This window comes from Chenopodium quinoa, unplaced genomic scaffold, assembly GCF_001683475.1.
Source record: "Chenopodium quinoa cultivar QQ74 unplaced genomic scaffold, ASM168347v1, whole genome shotgun sequence".
Classification (NCBI taxonomy): Eukaryota; Viridiplantae; Streptophyta; class Magnoliopsida; order Caryophyllales; family Amaranthaceae; genus Chenopodium; species Chenopodium quinoa.
Window position 1 is genome coordinate 3960681 of NW_018745003.1, and position 21539 is coordinate 3982219.

Sequence of the window (21539 nt, forward strand, 5' to 3'; positions counted from 1 at the left end):
GAGGCAAATATATGTGTTTTATGTATATTATGATTATATATAAGTATTTGGTACAATTTAAGTGAAAAAAATGCAAAAAAAAAAAAAAAAAAAAAAAAAAATTTTTTGGGGCACTTTTGCCACCGGGTCAGTGTGAAAACCGGTGGGAAATGTTATAGTTTTGCCACCGGTTCACTTGAAAACCGGTGGGAAAAGTGCTCATCTAAAACATAAATCAGAAGTTTTTGCCACCGGTTCACTCCAAAACCGGTGGGAAAAGTTGTTTTTGCCACCGGTTTAAAACCGGTGGCATATCTTTGAGGATTTACCACCCTCAAATCAAGAATGGTTCAAAACCGGTGGGGAATGTGTGGTTTGAACCGGTGGGGATTGGGGTTTTTCGTCTAGTGTTTGAGATACAAAAGTCAGCCCAATTGTTCTTTGCACTAAGAAACAAATTGATGATGAATAATTCACAAGAAAGACTAAAATCAAGAAGATTTCTCACAAAAGATTGCAAGTTTTTTGAGAGAAAAATGGAGAATTACTTAGGGAGAATACCAGAGAAAAGTTCTATATATTTCTATATAAGAAAAACCAGTCTTTAATAGAGACTTAACCGTCAAAAAATCGCGAAAAAGCAGATGGCGCGGGCGCTCCACAAGGAGGAGCGGGCGCTCCTCAAAGTGGCGTGGGCGCTCCTATAGTAGGAGCGGGCGCTCCTCTTCTGGAATCCCAACTTTCTGATTTTCCAGAAAGTTGACGCGATTTTTGTCGCGATTTAGGCGCGGGCCGCGCCTAATAGTGGCGCGGGCGCGCCACCTGGAGGAGCGGGCGCACCACCTGGAGGAGCGGGCGCTCCTCCAAAGACTTGCCAGATTTCCAGAAACTCATCGCGGTTTTGGCGCGGTTTCATCGCGGGTCGCGCCTAGCTAGCGCGAGCGCGATCAGACAGTAGAGCACGCTCCACTCCGACACTCTAAATATTCCAACATTCTAAACAATTTGAATTAGATTGATATCTTTTGTAGAATAAAAGATATGGCCGAAATAGTGAAAAGGTGTCAGTTTTGGATAGAGTTTAGTATTTCATTCATATATTTTTTGTTATAGCTCGTAATTGGGATTATGATATATCATTGGAAAGATAATTTCAAGGGATATCCAATCATCTAATAGTTGGATAAAAATTATGAGGCACAAAAATCATATCTAAACGTCTTTAAATTCGAATAGAACAAGGACTATCAAAAGAGAAATTTTATTCAATTTCAAACTCTTTGATCTTTATCATTCGAAAAGGATAGATTAGAACCTTCTAGAGACTTTTAGGAGTTGCTAATGAATCCTAATTGGTTTAGGATTAATATTAAGGTATTGGACTCTCCACATGATCATTGGGTCGTAGGTAGGATGGACCTAGGTCCAGTTTGGGCTTGGTTTAGTATTTTGGCTATAACTTATTCGTTATAAGTCGGATTTGAGCTTATAATATATCGTTGGAAAGCTTTTTCAAGCTCCATCCAACTAAATAATAATTGGACCATGATTATGGACCAAAATAATCTTGTTTGGACGATTTTATAAAGAGGACACGAATGAATGATTTTAAGGTTACAAAATGAATGATTTTGGTTTAAAACATTTAAGGAAAGTTTAGAAACGGTTAAGGCTAAAGGGAAATTCACGAGACTCTTCAACTCTTCACCTGACTCGATAATTAAATACATGAAAGATACTTATCACTGGGTTTGGTTTTTGGGGATACACAATCAAGTGTCTACAAGACCATTTTGAGCGGATTAGGTGTAAAGGTTGGGCTATTAAAAAATAATCGAAAGGTGGGATTATTTTGGGCGTGACAGGCTAAAGTCGTATCACCTAATCAAAAGTAATTCCTAAAACCACTAACTATAATAGATAGGGAAGTAGGGTCGAATCCACAAGGAAACAATGTTATTTTACTCCTAATTAATTATTATAATCTAAATCATCAAGTAACAAGTATGATTTTATGTGAATTAATCTAAGGGAACTAATTAAACTAAGCAAATAAGACTAGAAGAATATCAATGAAATAAAAGCTTAGGGCATAGGTTCACCAATAAATAATATTCCGGGATGAAAGACAACAATTAATTATCAATGCATAAATTAATCAGATTATAAAGGGCTTTCGCTACGTATTACAATCACAGAATTAACTTAGCGATATTAAATTGCATCTCTCGAATCTTGACTTAACCATTTATAAATTAACCTGCCTATTGAAACTAAGTCTTAACATCAATTCTCATCTGTCGAATCTCGAATCAATATTGCGTAACTCATACAATTAAACCAGCGCTAATCTAATTGCATAGCAGTAAATCAATCAATAGGAAATTAATCTAAAACATTAACAATCAACAATAATAAATCATCCCTTCATATTAATTATGGATCCCACAACCCTAAAATAAAACTATTCACACATAATTAAAATTAAACTAACCAAAGAAATTAAATAAAAAATAATAAATAAAAAATTAAATAAAGTAATAATGACGACAAAACTATAATAAAACTAAAACATACGTTCAACTAAAACAAAATAAAAACCAAGTATATGACAAAGGCTTAAAAACTAATCTAAAGATTATGATAAAAGCTAATCTACTAAACTAATCTAATAATAACTCCTGTCTAATCTACTTACCCCCTGCTTTATAAATAATACGAGTAATAGGAAAGTGAGTATGATAGAAACAAACTACTACTCCAGCAACTCTACTAAAACTACTACTCCTCAAACTAAAACTACCACTCCTAAACCGACAATCATCAGCAAACAAAACCCAAAATCGGCAAGCCCAAGAAGAAAGGCAGCCCATCTGTTGAAGCAGCCTAACGTGTTGCTGGACACATCCGCCCGATCGGCCCGTCTATCTGGCAGCGAGCTGGGCTTCTTCACGCGCGGGCTTGAGTGTTCTCCTTGGTATTGGACTTCTCAAGCTTTGAGCCCAACCTCTTCTTTTAGACTTAACTTGGTTATTACTCGATCATGATATCAATTTGGACCTCTTCAATTAATCGAGCCCTTAATCACCAAATTAAATTCCTTTAACTCGGTCTTGGGCTTAAAATATTCGGCCATAAAATATGATCAAACTCCAATATTTTCGTAGTGGTTTAAATAGCTCGGGAATTGTCATATTTTGCAAATTCCTACAAAATAATACCAACTCTACAAAAACACTAGAAAACGTATATTAAATAATGACCGTGGGACGGGGAATAAAAATATATGTAAAATAGACTCATCAGGGCGGATGAGGCAATGGTCGGATTATTGTGGACAATTTTTCCTTGATAATTTACAATGAAGGATTCTTTTTTTTTTTTTTTTTTAACAAAACAATGAAGGATACTTGACTATTAATACACAACAAATAAAATTCTGATATAGCCACGTAATTGAACCGAACTCATTCTTGGAACTTCATAGACATTTAGTAGACTTGTTATGGTTTCAAACCAACTTTAATGACCTAGAGGACACCTAACACATTCACATCAATTCTGGAAAAGTTCCCGAAATTGATTTGAAAATGTGAATTATAACCTTAAATTTTGGACAATTTTCTACTTTTCGGGTCCAAAAAGAAAGTTTGGGGTGCTTTCCATGTACCCCATGAGACTCCGGAAAACCATTAAGGATTTTTGAAACAATTTACTTCACCTTTTAAAATGTCAATTTAGTCAATTATATTTAAAACAGGAAAATGCATCTTCTATCATTACTTAAATTTTCAACATTGATTTCGAAAATTTCTGAAAATAGGAAAATTTCAAGTATTGAAGCCTTCAAATTTGACCATTTACAAAGTTATCAAGATATGGTATCGAATACATAAGTGATGATAAAAGATGTATCCAAGACAAAAAAAAAAATAAAAAAATAAAAAAATAAAAAAATAAAAAAAATAAAAAAAAATAAGCATTTAATTAACAATATAAGGCATGCACATAACCAACTAAATCCATAGTTTAAAGGAAAAGGAGACGGCTCTCTACATCCATCTCTTGCATGTAAGCCCTTTCCATTTTACAAAAGACGATCGACAAATTAAGACGGCGTATTTGTCAAACATGCTTATATTAAAAGTTAATAACTCTGAATTTAATTGAGTACACATTTATGTACGAATCTCAATTTTAAAATATAGTCAATCTTGCCACAATACATATAAGTGTCTCATTTTAACCATATTGATAAAAGTTGAGAGTGTTAAACACTTTATAATACTAAGGGGATACTCCTACTATATCCACATGCTATTACGATGAAAACTCTTTGGACTTGTGAAGTGAACACTCTTCTGATGGACGCAACCAAGACCTAATTAGAATATGTGCATTTTAAGTCTTTTTAACCCTATATGCACACCAGAGACATGTTAACTTAATTTATCCACCAAAAGCCTTGGTACAATCATTAGCTTTCCCACCAAGACGTCATACCAAGAGCACCATCAAAAACACCACAACTCTCCTCCCTTAACATTGAAAAATATTGATCTCTCTTCTCTTTAACACTAACCAAATTTTTAAGCATTACCATTATTTGAACAGTCCTGAGTTTCTAGTGATTATGCTTTCAAGAGACATCTAAAGTGATTACACTTTCGTATAGAAAATATCTAAGCGTCCAAAAATTAATCAATAATTATATACTTCGTAGTAAAAGTGAAACTAGAAATGACACGTGTCATTTTCCAATTAAATATTTTCCCTCCATTATATATATATATATATATATATATATATAGAGAGAGAGAGAGAGAGAGAGAGAGAGAGAGAGAGAGAGAGAGAGAGAGGGATCCGGTGAGAATAGCTCAATATGTGAGAATACATATTTATATGAGAACTGATCTAAAATTTAGAACACGTGAGTAAAAATTTAGAACATATGATTAAAAATTCAAAACACATGATTTAACATTTTAGAACACATGATTTAACTTTTTAGAACACATGATTTAATATTTAAAACACGTGAGAAATAATTTAGAACATTTACGCGAGTAATAATTTAGAACATCTTATTTGGATTTATAACGTGTGATTAAAAATTTAAAAAACCTGATTTAAAATTTAGAAAATTTGAATAAAATTTAGAACATCTTATTTAAGATTTAGAGCATGTGAATAAAAATTAAGAACACCAGATTTTAAATTTAGAACATATGAGTAACATTTAGAACATGTGAGTAAAACTTTGGAACATACGAGTAATAATTTAGAACATACGATTAAAAATCTTAGAACACAATTTAAAATTTAAAGCATATAAGTTAAAATTTAGAACAAACAATTTAAGATTTAGAACATGTGAGTAATAACTTAAAACGTTTGACTTCACTCATTTAAGATTTAGAACACATAATTTATACGACGTAAGAAAAAACTTCCATTTAAACCTACTTACTTCTATTAATATTAGATTTCTCACTGCGGGAATATAGCTTCTACTTGATATTATGAAATCAAAACCTAACAAATACAAACTCTTTAATGGACCTGGTTTACGCTGATTTATTGTGGACCACTAATAACGGAAACACTGTGGTTGTTTTATTAATAATAAAAAATTCACTATATTAAAATAAAGGTTATTATGTTGAAATAAAAATCCTTGAGACATTATAAAGACTATAAGAGGTTATTTTATTTTTTTTTTATGAAATTTATATACTAGTCAATATAAATTAAAAAAAAAAGTTATTGTGATAAAAGTAGGGTCACTATGTTTAACTTGGTTTCAAAACCAAAAAAAAAAAAGTTACTGTGATAAAATTAGGGTCACTATGTTTAACATAACATCGTACTTCAGGTTTACAATAATATTAAAAGTCACACAAGTTTTAATAAAGGTTACTATGTTCCATATAACGTCAGTTGCGTGCGTATAAACCTCAGGTTCACAATAATATTATTGTGGACCAAGTCCACACAAGTTTTTTCCACAAACAAATAAACAAATAGTCACTATAAAGGAAATAATAAATGTAAGAAAATAAATTTTCTTAAACTAAACTTTCTATAATATGAATGATTAATTTCAATTAATAAACATTACAACCTAAGCCTTACATAATAACTTAAAGTTAAGAAAAAAAAATGGCTGAAACCATTTAACTAAACAATCAAACACCATAACATGTTTGCAAAATGAACTTCTTCCCTTGTGCCATCATAGTGATCACACTCATTTTCCTCTCCTAGAAACAAACGATGTGGTTAATTATAGATAGTCTATAAAAACTTAATGCTAAATTAAAATTAAGTAAAATAAATAAAACAAAAAATAAAAAAGAATGGCTGAAATCATTTTGCCATCACACTATTACATTATTGGAAATTTTCCCTTTCTATTACATTATTTATCTATTCTCAATTTAGAGAAACAAAGCTGTCAAAAAAAATAATTTAGAGAAACAAATGATATGGTTAATTATAGATAGCCGTTTGTCAAAAAAATTGTGGATAGCCATATATTCCCACAAGTAAATAAGCCACTGGTTCATTAACAATTTTATTCACAACTAAAATTTTAATTTCTCAAGTTATTCCAATTAAGGTCACATTAAATATTTTATTTGATAAACAATCTTATATTTTTTTAACATGGCAGGAAGGTCAACAATGGTCCCTTTTTATCTAATACTAATGCTTGTCTTTATGTCTCGACGTAAATTTAAACTCCACATTTAATAATTAATAGTATATAGATATTTTAAAACTAATTAAAGATCATATAGAATCATTACATATCTCCATCTAAATTATATAGTGTACGTAAAGTATTGAGTAGAGATTCACATCACAAAACCATCTTTCACCTTCTTTAATGATTCTCGTAAAAAATGGCTAAATTTTGTCCTCATTATTTTCCTAGGTTTATACACTATACCCTTCTTCTAAATTATTCTCATAGAAAATGGCTACACATACCCTAAAAAATGGCTAAAGTTTGTCCTTATTTAAAAATGCCAAAATGGCTAAATTTTGTCCTTATTTTCCTAGGTTTATACACTATACCCTTCTTCCTTCTAAATAAATGTTCATATAAATATAATTATTAATTACGAGTTTACGACATTATGAAGAAAGAGATAACTTCATCTTCGTTAATCTAGGTTTACTCAAGGGTGAATTTTATTTGTAGTTTTTTGCTCATTATTCGACCAATATTTCTTAAATTCGTAGTAGTATTATTTCTTACTATTATTTTGGCATGCAGCAATTGTGAAGAATAACGCACAAAGAATATGCTCAACTCCTTATGATAACAAACTAGACTGCAATCTTCCTGTTTGTGGAGAAAATTGCTGGAAACATAAAAACCATGCAAGTGGTGTATGCATCGAAACTCCAACGGGAAGTGATAAATACAGATGTTATTGTAACTCTCCTTGTTAATCTTATGTATTACTTATGTTATAACTCTCCTTGTTAATCTTATGTATTACTTATGTTATACTTGTTAATCTTCATTCTTATGTATTACTTATGTTATATATATACTCCGTAGTACGGAGTACTATGTTATGACTCTTATGAGCCTTTAACTAAATTGCATGCACTCATGGCTCATAATGAGCCTTTAAATAATTTGCATGCACTCATAATGTATAATGATTTACATCCTTAATCAAGTACGATTTTTATGGTTGATAATTTTTTCCGTCTTCCTTCTTATGCATCAAAGTAACAAAATTATTGAGTATAACCTTTATTTCTAATCCATCCTTTACATTTCACCGATAATTACAACCAAATTATTGTGAATTTTTTATTACATATATTCCCTAGCCTTAAATATAAGAACACAAACTATTGGGTGCGGACAATTTCGTGCGGCAAATAGCTTCATTGTTCCTAACACCTCCAATAGCAGAAAAACACTCTCATCTTCTTCATCACTTTCTCAGAGACTCATCTCCACCTCCTCTGCCGCCTTCCATGGTGTCAAAATCTGCACAAACCCAAAAATCAAAATCAAATAAAACATTTAAAAACCCAAATAAAAACCTACAAAAAAGGGGGGGGGGGGGGGGGGAACCAATTAACTCAAAGGAAACATCGAAATCAATGGTGAATCGAAATCAATATGCTGAACTCAACGCTGAATCGAAATCAACGGACTTAACAAGGATTGCCGGACTTGACTTGCTTGACTCAACAGTGAATCAAAATCAACGGTGAATCGAAATCAAGGCTTCCACGAGAATTGCGTGTGGTGGCGGAACTGGTGCTTTGGTGCGGTGATTAATGGAGGCGACGCAGGTGATGGCGGTGGCTAGGTAATTGTAGTGAAAAGTTGCGGTTGTTTGTGGTGGAGGTGGTGGCGATGTGGGTTGTTTTGCGGTGGAGGCGATGCTAGGTAATTGCATATTTGCAGTGAAAAGGTGCGGTTGCGTGAATGGAGTTGCATGAGTGGAGTTTTTCTTTGGGGGCAACAGGGGAGTGGAGAGTAAAAGGGAGTAAAATAAAACTAATGATGCTATAAGCCAAAAAAAATTAACATATCAGCTAATAAATGTCCAATATCAATTAATATTAGGGACATATCTGACATTAATAAAAACGTATCATCTAACAAAAGGAATCTATCAGCTAACAAAGGATTACATATCAGCCAACAAGAGTAATATATCAGCTAACAAAATATACTTATCAGCCAAGAGACGGAACATACCAGCCAACAAAAGATACATATCAGCCAACAAGAGGATGAAATCAACCAACAAAAAGTACAAATAAGTCAACAGAAGGAACATATCAACCAACCAATGAAGCATATCAGCCAACAAAAGAATAAAATCAGCAAACAAAAGCAACAAGTAAGCCAACAAAATAAACATATCAGCCAACAAAATGAAACATATAGGCCAACAATTAAAATATACATATCAGCCAACAAAGTAAATATGTCAGCCAACTAAAGAAACATATAAGCCAAATAATGTCTGATATCAGCAAACAAAAAGAAAAAAAACATATCCAACAAAAGGAATATATTTGCCAACACAAAAATTATATCAGCCAATACATGAAACATATCAGACAAGCCAGCCGCACGAAAATTTACGTGCGGATGTCCGCACGCAATAGCTTCTCATATAAGAAAAGGGAATTTAGCCTTAGCGTTGGAAATTGAAAAACCATGCATTACATATTTGCATGTGTATGTTGCTCGAGCTTAGGTACATTTCTTCATGTGTTAGACTTAGCTAATGAATGAAGATACTCAGATCAGTTGGGTGGTGCTTGTTTTTTGGGTTCAGGGTGTGTTAAGCTGGGAACAATTTACTTTATCTTTAAAATGTGAATTATGTATACGCCTTCTTTCATTACTCAATGTCACTTAGCCTTTATGTGATCAATTATTGGCACCATTTGGTTCAAAACAACATTATATATTTATACGACACCAGAATACATCTCCTATCATTACTTACATTTCCAACATTGAATCCGAAAATTTCTAAAAATAGGCAAATTTCAAGAATCAAAGCCTTCAAATTGACCAATTACAGAGTTTTCAAGATATGATGTCGAATACAAAAGTGATGACATAGGATGCATCAAGCATGCACATAACCAACTAAATGATAGTTTAAAGGCAAAGTAGACGGCTCTACATCCATTTCTGCATGTAAGCCCTTCCATCTTACTGAACACGATCAACAAATCCATTCCACAAGGTTTTCTACAAACTATTTCCACCAATTCTAATTACCATCTCTCACCTACAGAGTAATAGAGATAGCTAATTTATACTCCATACTCGACCACTCGGATAATTTGTAGAAGGGGTAAGAACAATGAAACGAGTTATCTAGATGCAGAGCAGAGTAGTATACTTGCAAATAAATTCCTCGAGACGATGTGTTCAGTCAAAAAACAAGAGTAATTACCATATACAAGACTTAAAGAACTAAGATATTTCAAATCATTATGAATTACAGTACAATTCTACTATTCCCTTGACAAACTAAGGTGCATTACATTAGTGCTTTCCACGAACTCTAAACGACACTAATAATATCCTACTAAAAAAACTATTATAACGCTAATTTCATGATTTTTTTTTATAAGAAAAAAAATCAAGTTTCTTCTAATAAAAAAAGTTGGGGAGAAAAAGAAAATTCTTCCTGAGGTCCCTCCAAAATAAAAGAAAACACATGGGGTTAGTAATACAGAGCTGGTCCAAGACCATTCAAAGTGAAAAATGAAATGACACTTCTAAAAGCGTTAATCACTAATTGTCTAAGAAAGTTGGATGGTTGCCAATTCCTGTGCCTAATCCATGAGAGAATGATCTTCAAATTCAGAAGTTTGACTAATGAAGATTCTACGGCGGTAATACCTGGATCCTGCAGCTTCCCTCTGATTAAAAAAATAAGTGTGGCGAAACCAGGAGCAAGGTGACTGACTGTACAGAAAGAACATATTTGGTTGATTAGCAAAAGACGGTCAAATCAATCATCTTTGTGGTTGATCTGTCCTGGCTGCTCCAGATGGATTGCTAGTTCCAGCACCATTTTCTGCAGGAGGTGGGGTGCCCCATTGCCCTTCTGATTCTAGGGGCTCGAGAACACAAACGCCACCATCGGTAAGTCCTAATGCAAATTGATTGGCTTCGGTGGGATGTGCTGCGATGCAGAGTGGATACACTCTCATACTGTCAAAGCCACAGGAAATAATTTGCTTGTTAAGGCTACTTCGAGACAATGCACAATACAAAAGTGTTGCACAATGTTAATAATTATGATCTGTACCTTGGATTAAGAGGTAGGTATGCATTAGGGTTAATTCGACATCTGAGTCTAAGATTTGAAGCAGTAAGAATGCTGACACTCCCATCTTCAAAGCTTACATATATTGACAGGCTATCGCAGGAGTAGGTGGCATGCGTTATCGGGCCTCTTGCTTCGGGAGCAAACCACTGGTGTGAAGGTATAAACTAAAGGTCATTTTCAATGTTCAAAATGATTTATAAAAGATATGATTACAAGAAGAAAGTACCTGTTTAAGGCATTCAAGCTTAGGAGCCTCATATATAGCAATTTGTGTTTCATGCACAGCCAACAAATGTGTCTGATCTTGGTGAAATTGAACACGCGTATCTGAGAGGTGATTCGCAGATCGACCACTAGGGATTTGTAAAGGTTTACTTGCCAACTTTTCCCATCCATCCATGCTCCAAACACAAAGCTAAAAATTGAATGTAAGCAGCCAGTTAAAAGGCTATCATAGGTACTATACATCTATTCTTACAAAGCTATTTAAAAAATATACAGTGAACCCAAAAAAACAGTAGAAGATACAAAGATTTTTGTTAAAAACTCATAATGATTGCACCAAAATTACAGTCAATCAATGCTGTAGTTCAATTCTCAATTTGATAGATCCCCTTTTATTGTAACTATCAGTAGAAACAAATCAAGAGTTTGCTTAGCAATTATGTCCGTGCAACCCAACATCTAAGACCCTCGACATTTCATTTTCACTACTATTTCAGAAAAACTAGAAAACAACATAGCATTTGTTACCTGAGAATCAGCCCCTGAAGACACAAGCACATTTTGAACATTTGAGAATGCCAGGCCAGTGATTCTCTTTTGATGTCCTTTAAGTTTTGACTTGACCTGTACAGATAATACATCTAACATGTCAGCATTGTCATGTCATCAATATCTCTTACAAAAATTCTGTAGTTGGAAATACATATATATAAATATATCAGTAGCAAGGCTCAGGACCTCATCAACTCGAACATTGTATATTTGAATAGTTGAATCTTCCATGCCAATAGCAATAATATTGTTGTCTTGAGGATGGAAAGCCAAAAATGTTGCTGCGGGTGGTGGGGGCATGAATGTTGTCATTGTCTGCATTATGGAAACCAAACATAAGGCATCATAATGGTTGGTTAAAAGCCGACCAAAATATACAAACTAAAAAACACCAATGGGAACCAACCCCCTGCCCCAGTCTTCTTTTGCTGTCTAACCAAAAGACTATAGCGCTTCGGCAACACACACACACAAATGCTGAAATTACTCATGAAGCAAAAGGATTTAAACAAATTAAATTTTAATACGATGCTCACTGTGTCATCAATAAAGAAGGAAAGTTGGATGCACATTACAATAAAATCTAAAGGCCAAATTAATAAAGGCAATGCTAATAATGGACAACCTTGATTTTGAAGAGCGTGTGATAAACTTTCCAAGCATAAAATATATAATTATGCAAAATTTGAGAATGGCGTATAGAGAAAAAAAAAAAACTGCAAGGTGTCATTTGCAAGGGAATTAAATGAATGAAAATTGACACTACTGATTACCTTAAAAGTCATCATATTGAATAAAGAAATTTTTCCGCCTGAAGCTGACATAACATAAGAATCATTCTTTGAAAGTGCAAAGCAAGAAACTGTATCTTCAGGATTTGTGTCGCCTAAATCATTTGTCATTAATATTCCACTCGAAGGTTGCCATAATTGAGGGGCAATACTTGCGGTCGCCTGTATGTAGATATGTTAACTCCAAGACAGTAAAATTCATAGTGACAAATACAATTCTACCTTCTAGAAAATACCTTGCCAGTCGAATTTCTGTCATTCCTAGGCCATTTCCACAGTTTATGTACAGCATTCGATGCCAGTGCCAGCATGGCAAATCCTGAATTCGTATAGATCAATCTAGAGATCTGAAATAATAGAAGAATGATAATCAATATATGACAGTGTTTTAACAAATGAAAGTCCATGGACAGTTAGCAGGAACAACCAAATACTACAGAAGATGCAAACCCTCGCATAATAAAAGTACAAGAGACACAGTTCAGTTTAGAAAAATCTGCATATTCTTCAAAAAAAAAAAAAAAGAAAGAAAGATCTGCATAGGAATTTACATTAATTCCCAATTAAGTTATGACTCATCAAAACTGCTCTAGCTATCGCATAAATGAAGAATATAAGTTTACCACATAGCAAGAAGAAAGAACACTAGCTACATATTTATATAGCTAAAAATGACTGGCAAGTATTGAGTGCAACTCCAACACAATTCTACCAGCTAACAAAAAGAGAAGCAGTTGTAAATAAAAGACTAGAAACACTTGGGACATTCGTGATGTCTGTAAAATAGTACTCTTTAAATTATATATGCATTGCCACAGAAATTGGCTTAAAGTGTCCAAACAAGGATCCAAACATTAGACACGCGAGATACTTGAGAAAATTACCAAAGACATTCACTCTAGAGATAAAGGCTTTGAGGAAATTTTATTAGGTCCAGACTAAAGAGTACAGTTACCTACCCTCATTGCTGATATACTATCAGGCAGTTTCAGTGATCGGCACTGAGAAGATTCATTAATCTCAGTCAGCTTCCATATCTTTGATTTATCTGCAGACTCATCAGGAAATTTCGGTTTCACATCAACTAGGCTTCGATTATCAGCATTCTGCATAAAATCAGAAGAGAATTATTGAAAAAACAAAAGTCTGATCCACCAAGTTACATTGGTGAGAATGGTGACAAAATTGAAACAAACAAAGGAATCTGAATCAAAACAAGTACCATAGCAACCATGGCTGGCACAGCAGCTGTTCGATCTGCAATACTGGCTCCCACTGCAGCATTTGCAGCAGGAAATACACCCATTGTAGGGCCCTGAATATGCAACCATGTTTTCAGTTAGAAGCAGGAAAGTTATTTCTTTCTCAAGTACAAGTAACAACAGGAACTCAAGAAAGCATATTGACCCCTCTCCAGTGAGAGCAAGCTAGAGAGATGTCAAAGAAGAAGATATTAACTAGTGATAAAACTAGACATACCTTGACAATCGCAGCAGAAGTAGAAGTAGAAGTAGAAGTATCAAATGGGCGATTTTCTACAGCACGAAGTTGCCTCATCCCATCTGTATTAGCTAGAATTTTTACACCATTGTCACTAGTTGAGACAGCCATTAACGTTCCCTCCTTGTTAAACCGGATACAAGGAGAAGCCTGGTATACAAAGTATAAACCAAGAAACAAATAAGGATACCAAAATTCATAAGCCCATAGCAAAAGTTTCCAATAAGTTAGTTCTAAAAATTACCGGCAACCCGCCACCAGCGTCGGCTGTAGTTAAAATGTTAACACTATCCATATCCCAAAATTTGATAGTAAACTCATCTCCAGCAGCAAGGAACCTATTCTTTGTGGTATCAAAATGCACAACTCCCACAGACCGCTTTCCCAGACTAACGTACGTACGCTTGACTGTTCCTTCACTTTCATTCCATTCAACAAGGAAGGATTCTCCTTCTTTGTTGGTCCCACAGGAGAATAATCTTCAAGAAAAAAAATAATCAGGGAACAAAGAAGCAGAGTCAACCCCATTTTTAAAATTTACTACTTTTACTTGTATATTACTTTGACAAAGGGAGTGCAATATTTACCTTGACCCATCTGCACTATAAGCCATCCTTGTTGACGAATGACCTGGCGCATCATAATCTACTCTTGAACCCACATTGTCATACAACCAAGCTTTTATTTTTCCATCCGTTGCAGTCGAGAAAATAAACTGTCATGAGTGAAGCAACTTTTAGTTAAGTAAATCAAGCAGCTGAAGCTCATTAATCTATAGATGAAGCCATACAATGCAGTATAATCATACAAGACATTTTACTGATAGATTCCTACTCAGGAGGCGGCCAAGTGCAGTAATTTAAATACTTCCTCCGTTTTTTTTTTTTTTTAAATTGCACCACTTGGGTTGGGAACGGGATTTAAGAATAGGTATAAAAGATGGAGTATGTCAAAAGTGTTCATGTGGAAAAAAAAAGTAATAATGGTTGTTATCACATGTGAACAAGGGTAAGTAGGGAATGTCGAGTGTGAACACAACCAAAAAGTGAAAAAAACATACCATATAAGGAAATGGTGCAATTAAAAAAAAAAAAAAAACGGAGGAAATATAACTTTACTGAGATGAGAACTCTCACAATCCATTACAACAACCACAACAACAAAGCCTTAGTCCCAAAATGATTTGGGATAATAACTGCTGCAGTAGCATATTGGCATATCTTTTGTTATAGATACCAGAGAAAATCCATTACACAGCAAAAATATTGAAGGAAAAATCTAAGGCAAATTCAATGATAAAATCAGGTACCTGAATACTCTCCTTGTGATGTGGACATACTGAATAAACAGGTGATTCATGACCCTCGAATGTATACTGCTTGGCCCCAGTTACAGCATCCCATACCTGAACACAATAAAATTCTAAAATTCCATTCCCTGTATAATTGACATTGAAAACAGAACGCAAAACAAACCTTAATAAGCCTATCGTCTCCACATGTAACAATAGACAATTGTTTGTTTGGATAAGAAAAGGCAAGATCATTAACGCTGCCAACGTGGGCCTCGATCTGTATAGTCAGAAACACAATTTATTGGCAAATGGCAACCATATAAAAAGCCTCAAAATCAAGAATGTACAGACATAAATACTACTGCTGATAACAACACAAACCTCTAAGTGGTTTCTCAGATCATTGGGGCCATGGTAGGAATATATATGCACAATATGTTTTGAGTATGCAACACCTGCATTCAGGGAAAAGCACATATATTTATTAAACACATACCAACCACCAGTAATATCATTGTGACATAGTCACAAAAGAGGAATAGCACCCCCCCCCCCCCACCCATAAAAAAAAATAAAAAATAAAAAAAATAAAAAAAAAAACCACTCAGAAGCATGATGCTAAATATGAAAGAATTTTAATCAACAAAAAAAACAGCAACAGCAGAATACCAAAAAGGGTTCCATCAGGACTCCACATGACACGATTAATGGATGCAGAGTAATCACTGGCCAAAGAAGCCTGTTACAAAGAATATCAGTGTTAGCATTAGCACATAGTGAAGATTTGAACATCAAAAGACATGCTCAATAAGGCCTTTAAGATAAACTAACCTGCAGAGGCATAGAACATGTACCAAGTTCCCACACCTTAAAATTTCTATACGCAATTCTTTCCCTGCTTACTAATTCCCACACCATGACATCACCCATATTTGTCCCCACTGAAACAACAAAAATAGATTAATCTCAATTACAGTAAGAGTGGAACAAAGGTCAACAAAAGAAAAATTCCCGGCAAAGGTGCAACCTAGGAGCAAAATTTGCTGCGATGGATGGAAGTCAAGACTCTTGACAGTAGAACCTTGGCTCAAACACATGACAACATCTCTTGGCAAGTCAAGAGATGAATATGAACTTTGACCATGGCTTTGGTTGTATGCCACGGGAAGAATGTTGACAGGAAGATTGTTGACCTGTTCACAAGTTCAGCAAAGGAAACAATAAACCATAAAGAATTCTCATAACCAACACTTTCTCCAAGTAGAACTAGTCTATAAATAAAAATTTTATAAAATGCATTAAAATTCAAAGCCACTAAGCTCTAGTTAAATGCAAATATAATCTTTACTCCATTCGCATATATATGATGCTGAACCTCTGACAAAACTTAAATGACATTCTGTCCATAATATTTACTAGTAATATATAATGATTCTTTAAATTATTAGCCACAAATGTAATTAAAAAATCAATTAGAATAGCCATATATAGTTGAAATGATACACCTCGGCTAAACACTATAGCGTTGCATACAGAACCAACCATCACTTTCTTCAGTAACATACTAACATTAGTGGTTACTCACTAACCAGCACACTGTAAATCCTTTGTTTTGAACTTAAGTTAAAAATTCAAATGTGAAAACACTAGAACTTACTTTGACAAACAAGTCAAGGTCAGTTAATCAATTGTGCACATACATCATGGTGTTCCTCATTTCAGAAGCAAGTCATTACAGATTCATAAGAAATTCATAAGGAATTCATTAGAAACATCTCTCCTTAATTGATATTTTTACCTTTCGGTTCTTTAACCTTTCAAACTTCTAGTTATTGATAATCACTTTTGATCTCTACCAATCTTAGTCAACATGTCATCAAAATTAAATTATATATGCTTTACAGGCATAAACATCTCCGTAACAAGTTTCTGTCTAGCTCAAAGGAGTAGTGGTGTTGTCTACGGCCATTTCAATGATTCAACATTTCTATTCTTTCAAAGAGGATAAGAATGGAAGTGAGTCACACATACTTCTTCTGGCGCTCCAAAAGGTCTTGGTCTCTTCAACACGTGTTCAGAATCTGCTGTTTGATAATCCATAGCTGCATTGTTGTTAGGAGGAGTCCGCGGACGCTTTACTATAGCAGCTTCGTGTGCAATAAAATTTTGCAATACAAATAAGAGAAAATTAGCTGACATGGCACTTAACACTTTGAGTGAAAGATTTAACATTAATAAACTTACGATATATTTAACAAGCGCCCCAAGGAATTAGGTATGAGCCAAAAATTCTAGAATCATGATATTAAATTTGGTTAAAATTAAACACACATTAAATTAGCATATTTCATACTCGTAAGTTAGCAAACTTGTGTTTGGGTGCTGATTTTGACAGTTCCTTGATGAAATTGGACACAAATTTCAAGCAGTAGCTTGTTGATGATTAGTGAGGGACAACGATTTTTGGGTTTAGGGTTTAAGTTTTGAGGTAAGGTTTATTATAAACTAGTATGCAGGGAAGAGATTGAAGAAGAATTAATGGAGCTAGATGGTGCAGAGATTAAAAATAAAAAACAAAATAAAAAAAAATATAAAAAAAAAAAAAAAAAAACAACGGTAATCTATTTTGAAAAAGTTTACAGAGGCAGTACAAGGAAGAGAAATTGACGCAGAAGATCAGTGGGTTGCTTTTAACGGTAGGCTGTAATTACAAAATTTAACTGGTATTCTTCAAAAAAGTTATTTATTTTTTTAATAGATTCTAATTGATTCTCGCTCTTTAGCAATTTCATTGACAATATGGTACTTAAATGCAATAATTAAGCCATATGCTTTTTTCAAAAACAATAAGAAATTTTGATGCCCTTTAACAAAATCTATCATACAATACAATATTAACTATAATATAATATAAAAGGTAACAATGTCATATAGGCAACTTTTTTTGTACAAATACCTGGATTGTTAGGGACACCTAAACCCATGGGCCCAGCTGAAACAGCAGGGTGAGGTACAGGAGGAGATGGATTTGCCATCCATCCAGCAAGTGATGTTGGAAGAGGAGCTGGAGCAGCCTGGAATGGCTGCAATTTTCAAAATACAAAATCTAACTGACATTCTTCAATTTCCCAAGCACAGATGAAGAGGAAAATCTTAATTTACTTACTCCATGAGCTCCAAGTGGAGGAAAAGCTCCTGCCTTCGGAACAGGACCAGCATTCATCAATGGATTGGTCACAGGTGACGGTGCACGCGCGCCATTAGGAGGTCCACATGTATGGTCCACAAACAGAGTTTTAATGTCAGGATTAGGCTTGGGATTCTTGCATAGCTGGTGTTGCCAGTTCAAACTGTAATGCCATAGTATAAATGGTCAGCACAACTCCCAACCAAACCAAACAATTTTGCCTCCAAAACCCCAAAAAAAAAAAAAAAAAAAAAAACCGCTGACCTCTGATTGATAAGAGTCCTTAATCTTGAATTCCTCAAGGTTGGGAATTGAAGCTTATCACGAAACAATGGGTTGGCTTCTATCAACTTCTTAAGTTCAGCAAGCATTATGCCCCTAGCTGACTTAGTATCGCCATATTTCGACAGTTGCTCATTTTCTCTGCATTATTCACCCGGTAATGTTGTAATTAAAAAAAGAGGGGGGGGGGGGGGGAGAGCCTTCAAGTACATTACTAGCGCATACCTAAAATTATCCAAGGTTAATAAAAGAGTTATTTCCTTGAAGAGCTCTTCATTAAAAGCTGAAAAAACCTTTAGATCCTTGACAAGAATTTCTACAGCTTTCGCACGATCTCGACTGCAATTAAGATACCAAATTAAGACCAGTAACATAAAAGCTCACTTCAATAAACATAACCCACACATAGCATTACACCTAATGGCCAGACACTCACCTATCCAGGGCTTCAAGGTATTTCTGCTTCCTGATTTCGAAAAAGATCTTCATGGAATATCTATTATCATCAACTTTGGTGAAACCAGACAAGTACTTCTCTGCCTCATCCCACTCTCCACCCGTCACCAATTCTTCAAAATATCTCATGTTAAAAAAGAACCCTGATTCTTGCTCCAATCTGTTCCAATAAAATTCACAATATAACAACTGACTATGATCAGAAAATACATTACAGCCGCAATAAAAAAAGCAAAATTGCAAAATTAAAAGCTCAACACTTCAGAAATTTCTATCACCAGATAAGTAATGCAGCTATATTTCTTATAGACATAGACTACTAGCTTTAACTGGCGTACCCAAGTGTCGTCTAAGGTCATTAATGCAAAAAATTGACCTCAGCTCCTTTTGCCTTATTAACCCTTCAAACATTCTACTCCAACTACCGTTGTAATTGGGTTATTTTACGGGTCTTCAAATTTGGATAGAAAAAAACATTAAAACAACACTTAGTTTCAATTGAATGTACGATTTTCCATGATTAATGCAGCTGCAAATGCAAGGTCAAGGAAAGGTACCAAAATGGTCATAATAATTAACTTCAACCAATCCATCCCCACCTCCCCAAGTTATAAAGGTCTCAAATGTCCTGTTTAACAAGCTTAAATCTTACCTATAGAAGTCAGAACCAATGTTACATGGTACGCAATCCAATTCAATTCAATACAATACAATACAATACAATACAATACAATTCGATACATTACGGGTTGCAACAACGGAAATGCAAAAATCCGGAAGATATCACCAAGGGTTTTAATCTCCAACTCAAGAGTTTATTAACTTCACCCAACAACATTCAACAATCAATGAGAAAATTTAGACTCTTAATTTGCCACTCTTTATAAGTCACATTGAATACAATAAGAATGAAATGATCACGTACAAATAATTATAATTCCCTTAAGTTTTCAGCAACCAAACACAGCAGCACTACTACCAAACAAAGCAAATGTCGCTAAAAAAACAAGAGAAAAATTATGTCTTTTTCATTTAATCAAATACCAAGTCATTATGACGTCAGAAATTACCCATTTTTTCCGCTTTAATTTTCTCCACATCACACAAAAGCCAAAAGTGAACCATACTAAAAGAGGAACCATTTATAATTACAAATTAATCATAACAACAACAATAAAAATCAAACATTTCTCATCTTCAATTAAAATTAACAAATAAATAATTAAATAAAAATAATAATTAAAAGAGAAATTAAATTACCTGTGAACACTGTCCTTAAATTTCTCCTCCTCCAGAAACTGAAGTATGAGAAAAACAAGCTCTCTGCTTAACGACGTCATTTTCCTTCAATTTATTTAATTTTTTTTATTCCAAAAAAAATTAAAAAATTAAAGAAAAAATCCTTCCTCCAATTTTTCACCACCAAATCTCAGATCGATTCCAGAAAATCACCAAATCCCTAATTTTTTTCCACAAAAACAAAATTAACACTAATTATTAAAATAAAACCTAAAAATCTCATAACAATCCAGAAAAACAAAATTAAAATTCATAAAAATAAAATTGAAGATTATTATAATAAGAAAAAGCAAGTACCTCGAACTCGAAGAAGTAGATCAGTTTTTTTCTCTCTCTTTCAACTTTCTCTCTCCTCTTTGTTTTCGCTGAGCTTTCTCTCTCCTCAGATGGAGTTTTCTGGGGGTCAGAGAAGAAAGATGGGGCATTTATATAGAGTGAATTTGAGGAGAGAGAAAATACCCTAAAAATAAAAAGAAAATAAAATTATATTTAAATTAAATTGAATTTTCTTAGAAAGCGAAGAAAACAAAGGGAAACCCAGACAAAATAAATACTCATTTTCTCCTTTTATTTTATCGTGTTGTGATATTTTCGGGAAATGAGATGATATTTTGAGAATTTGAGATTGGTTTTTTTGATAAGGGGTTTTGATAAGTGAGTTTGCTTATTATCTCGGTGATTGTTCGGTGATTGATAAGTAATGTGGTTTTCATTGGGAGTTTTTATAGAGACGTTACGGATTTTCCAAAGGCGCGTGATTTACGCGCTTTGTTAATGGGAGTTAGGTTGGACTTGGACAACTACCCCTTGAAAATGACATTTCTCTTTTCTTTTTTTATTTTTATTTTTTAAAAATATATGCTTTATCTATCCAATGTGTCTTTAAGGTTAAGTAGTTTTGTAGTACACTGTAATAGGTACATTACACAATTAGAATATTATTAGCATGGATGTTGACTAGCTTAGTTGATAAAGGCGTTGTCGTGTTCTGTAAATGTGGAGTATTTTGTGGCTTTCTAAATAGTACCAAAGTAAGTACCTCGTGACCATGAATTGGAGTATTAGTCTTTGTAAGCTAAATACAGTATCAAATGTTGAAATAAAAAGTATCACGGGAAAATTCA

The 21539-nt window shown here is 33.9% G+C and overlaps 1 protein-coding gene across 1 annotated transcript; it reads right to left on the reverse strand.

Annotated features, from left to right (window-relative positions):
• Positions 1 to 9918: 9918 nt before the first annotated feature.
• On the reverse strand, positions 9919 to 20846 carry LOC110707977 (topless-related protein 4-like). The gene is made up of 26 exons (XM_021886068.1): positions 20713 to 20846; positions 20377 to 20575; positions 19097 to 19276; positions 18886 to 18999; positions 18643 to 18801; positions 18358 to 18541; positions 18148 to 18274; positions 17223 to 17338; positions 16219 to 16384; positions 16023 to 16132; positions 15861 to 15930; positions 15573 to 15646; positions 15373 to 15468; positions 15207 to 15302; positions 14485 to 14612; positions 14142 to 14376; positions 13877 to 14047; positions 13620 to 13712; positions 13357 to 13503; positions 12634 to 12744; positions 12380 to 12559; positions 11793 to 11921; positions 11583 to 11678; positions 11056 to 11244; positions 10809 to 10975; positions 9919 to 10711 (listed from the first exon to the last, which is right to left on the reverse strand). The coding sequence occupies exons 2-26, from the start codon at positions 20454 to 20456 to the stop codon at positions 10513 to 10515; spliced, it is 3417 nt and encodes a 1138-aa protein (XP_021741760.1). The 5' UTR covers positions 20457 to 20575; positions 20713 to 20846; the 3' UTR covers positions 9919 to 10512.
• Positions 20847 to 21539: the final 693 nt, after the last annotated feature.

Excerpts from the sequence above, each read along its gene's own strand:
- LOC110707977 (XM_021886068.1), bottom strand. The coding sequence starts at position 20,456 with ATGACGTCGTTAAGCAGAGAGCTTGTTTTTCTCATACTTCAGTTTCTG. Across the intron at positions 19,000-19,096 it reads TACCTTGAAGCCCTGGATAG|TCGAGATCGTGCGAAAGCTG; the intron begins GTGAGTGTCTGG and ends TCTTAATTGCAG. Across the intron at positions 16,385-17,222 it reads CTTTTGGAGCGCCAGAAGAA|GTCAACAATCTTCCTGTCAA; the intron begins GTATGTGTGACT and ends ACTTGTGAACAG.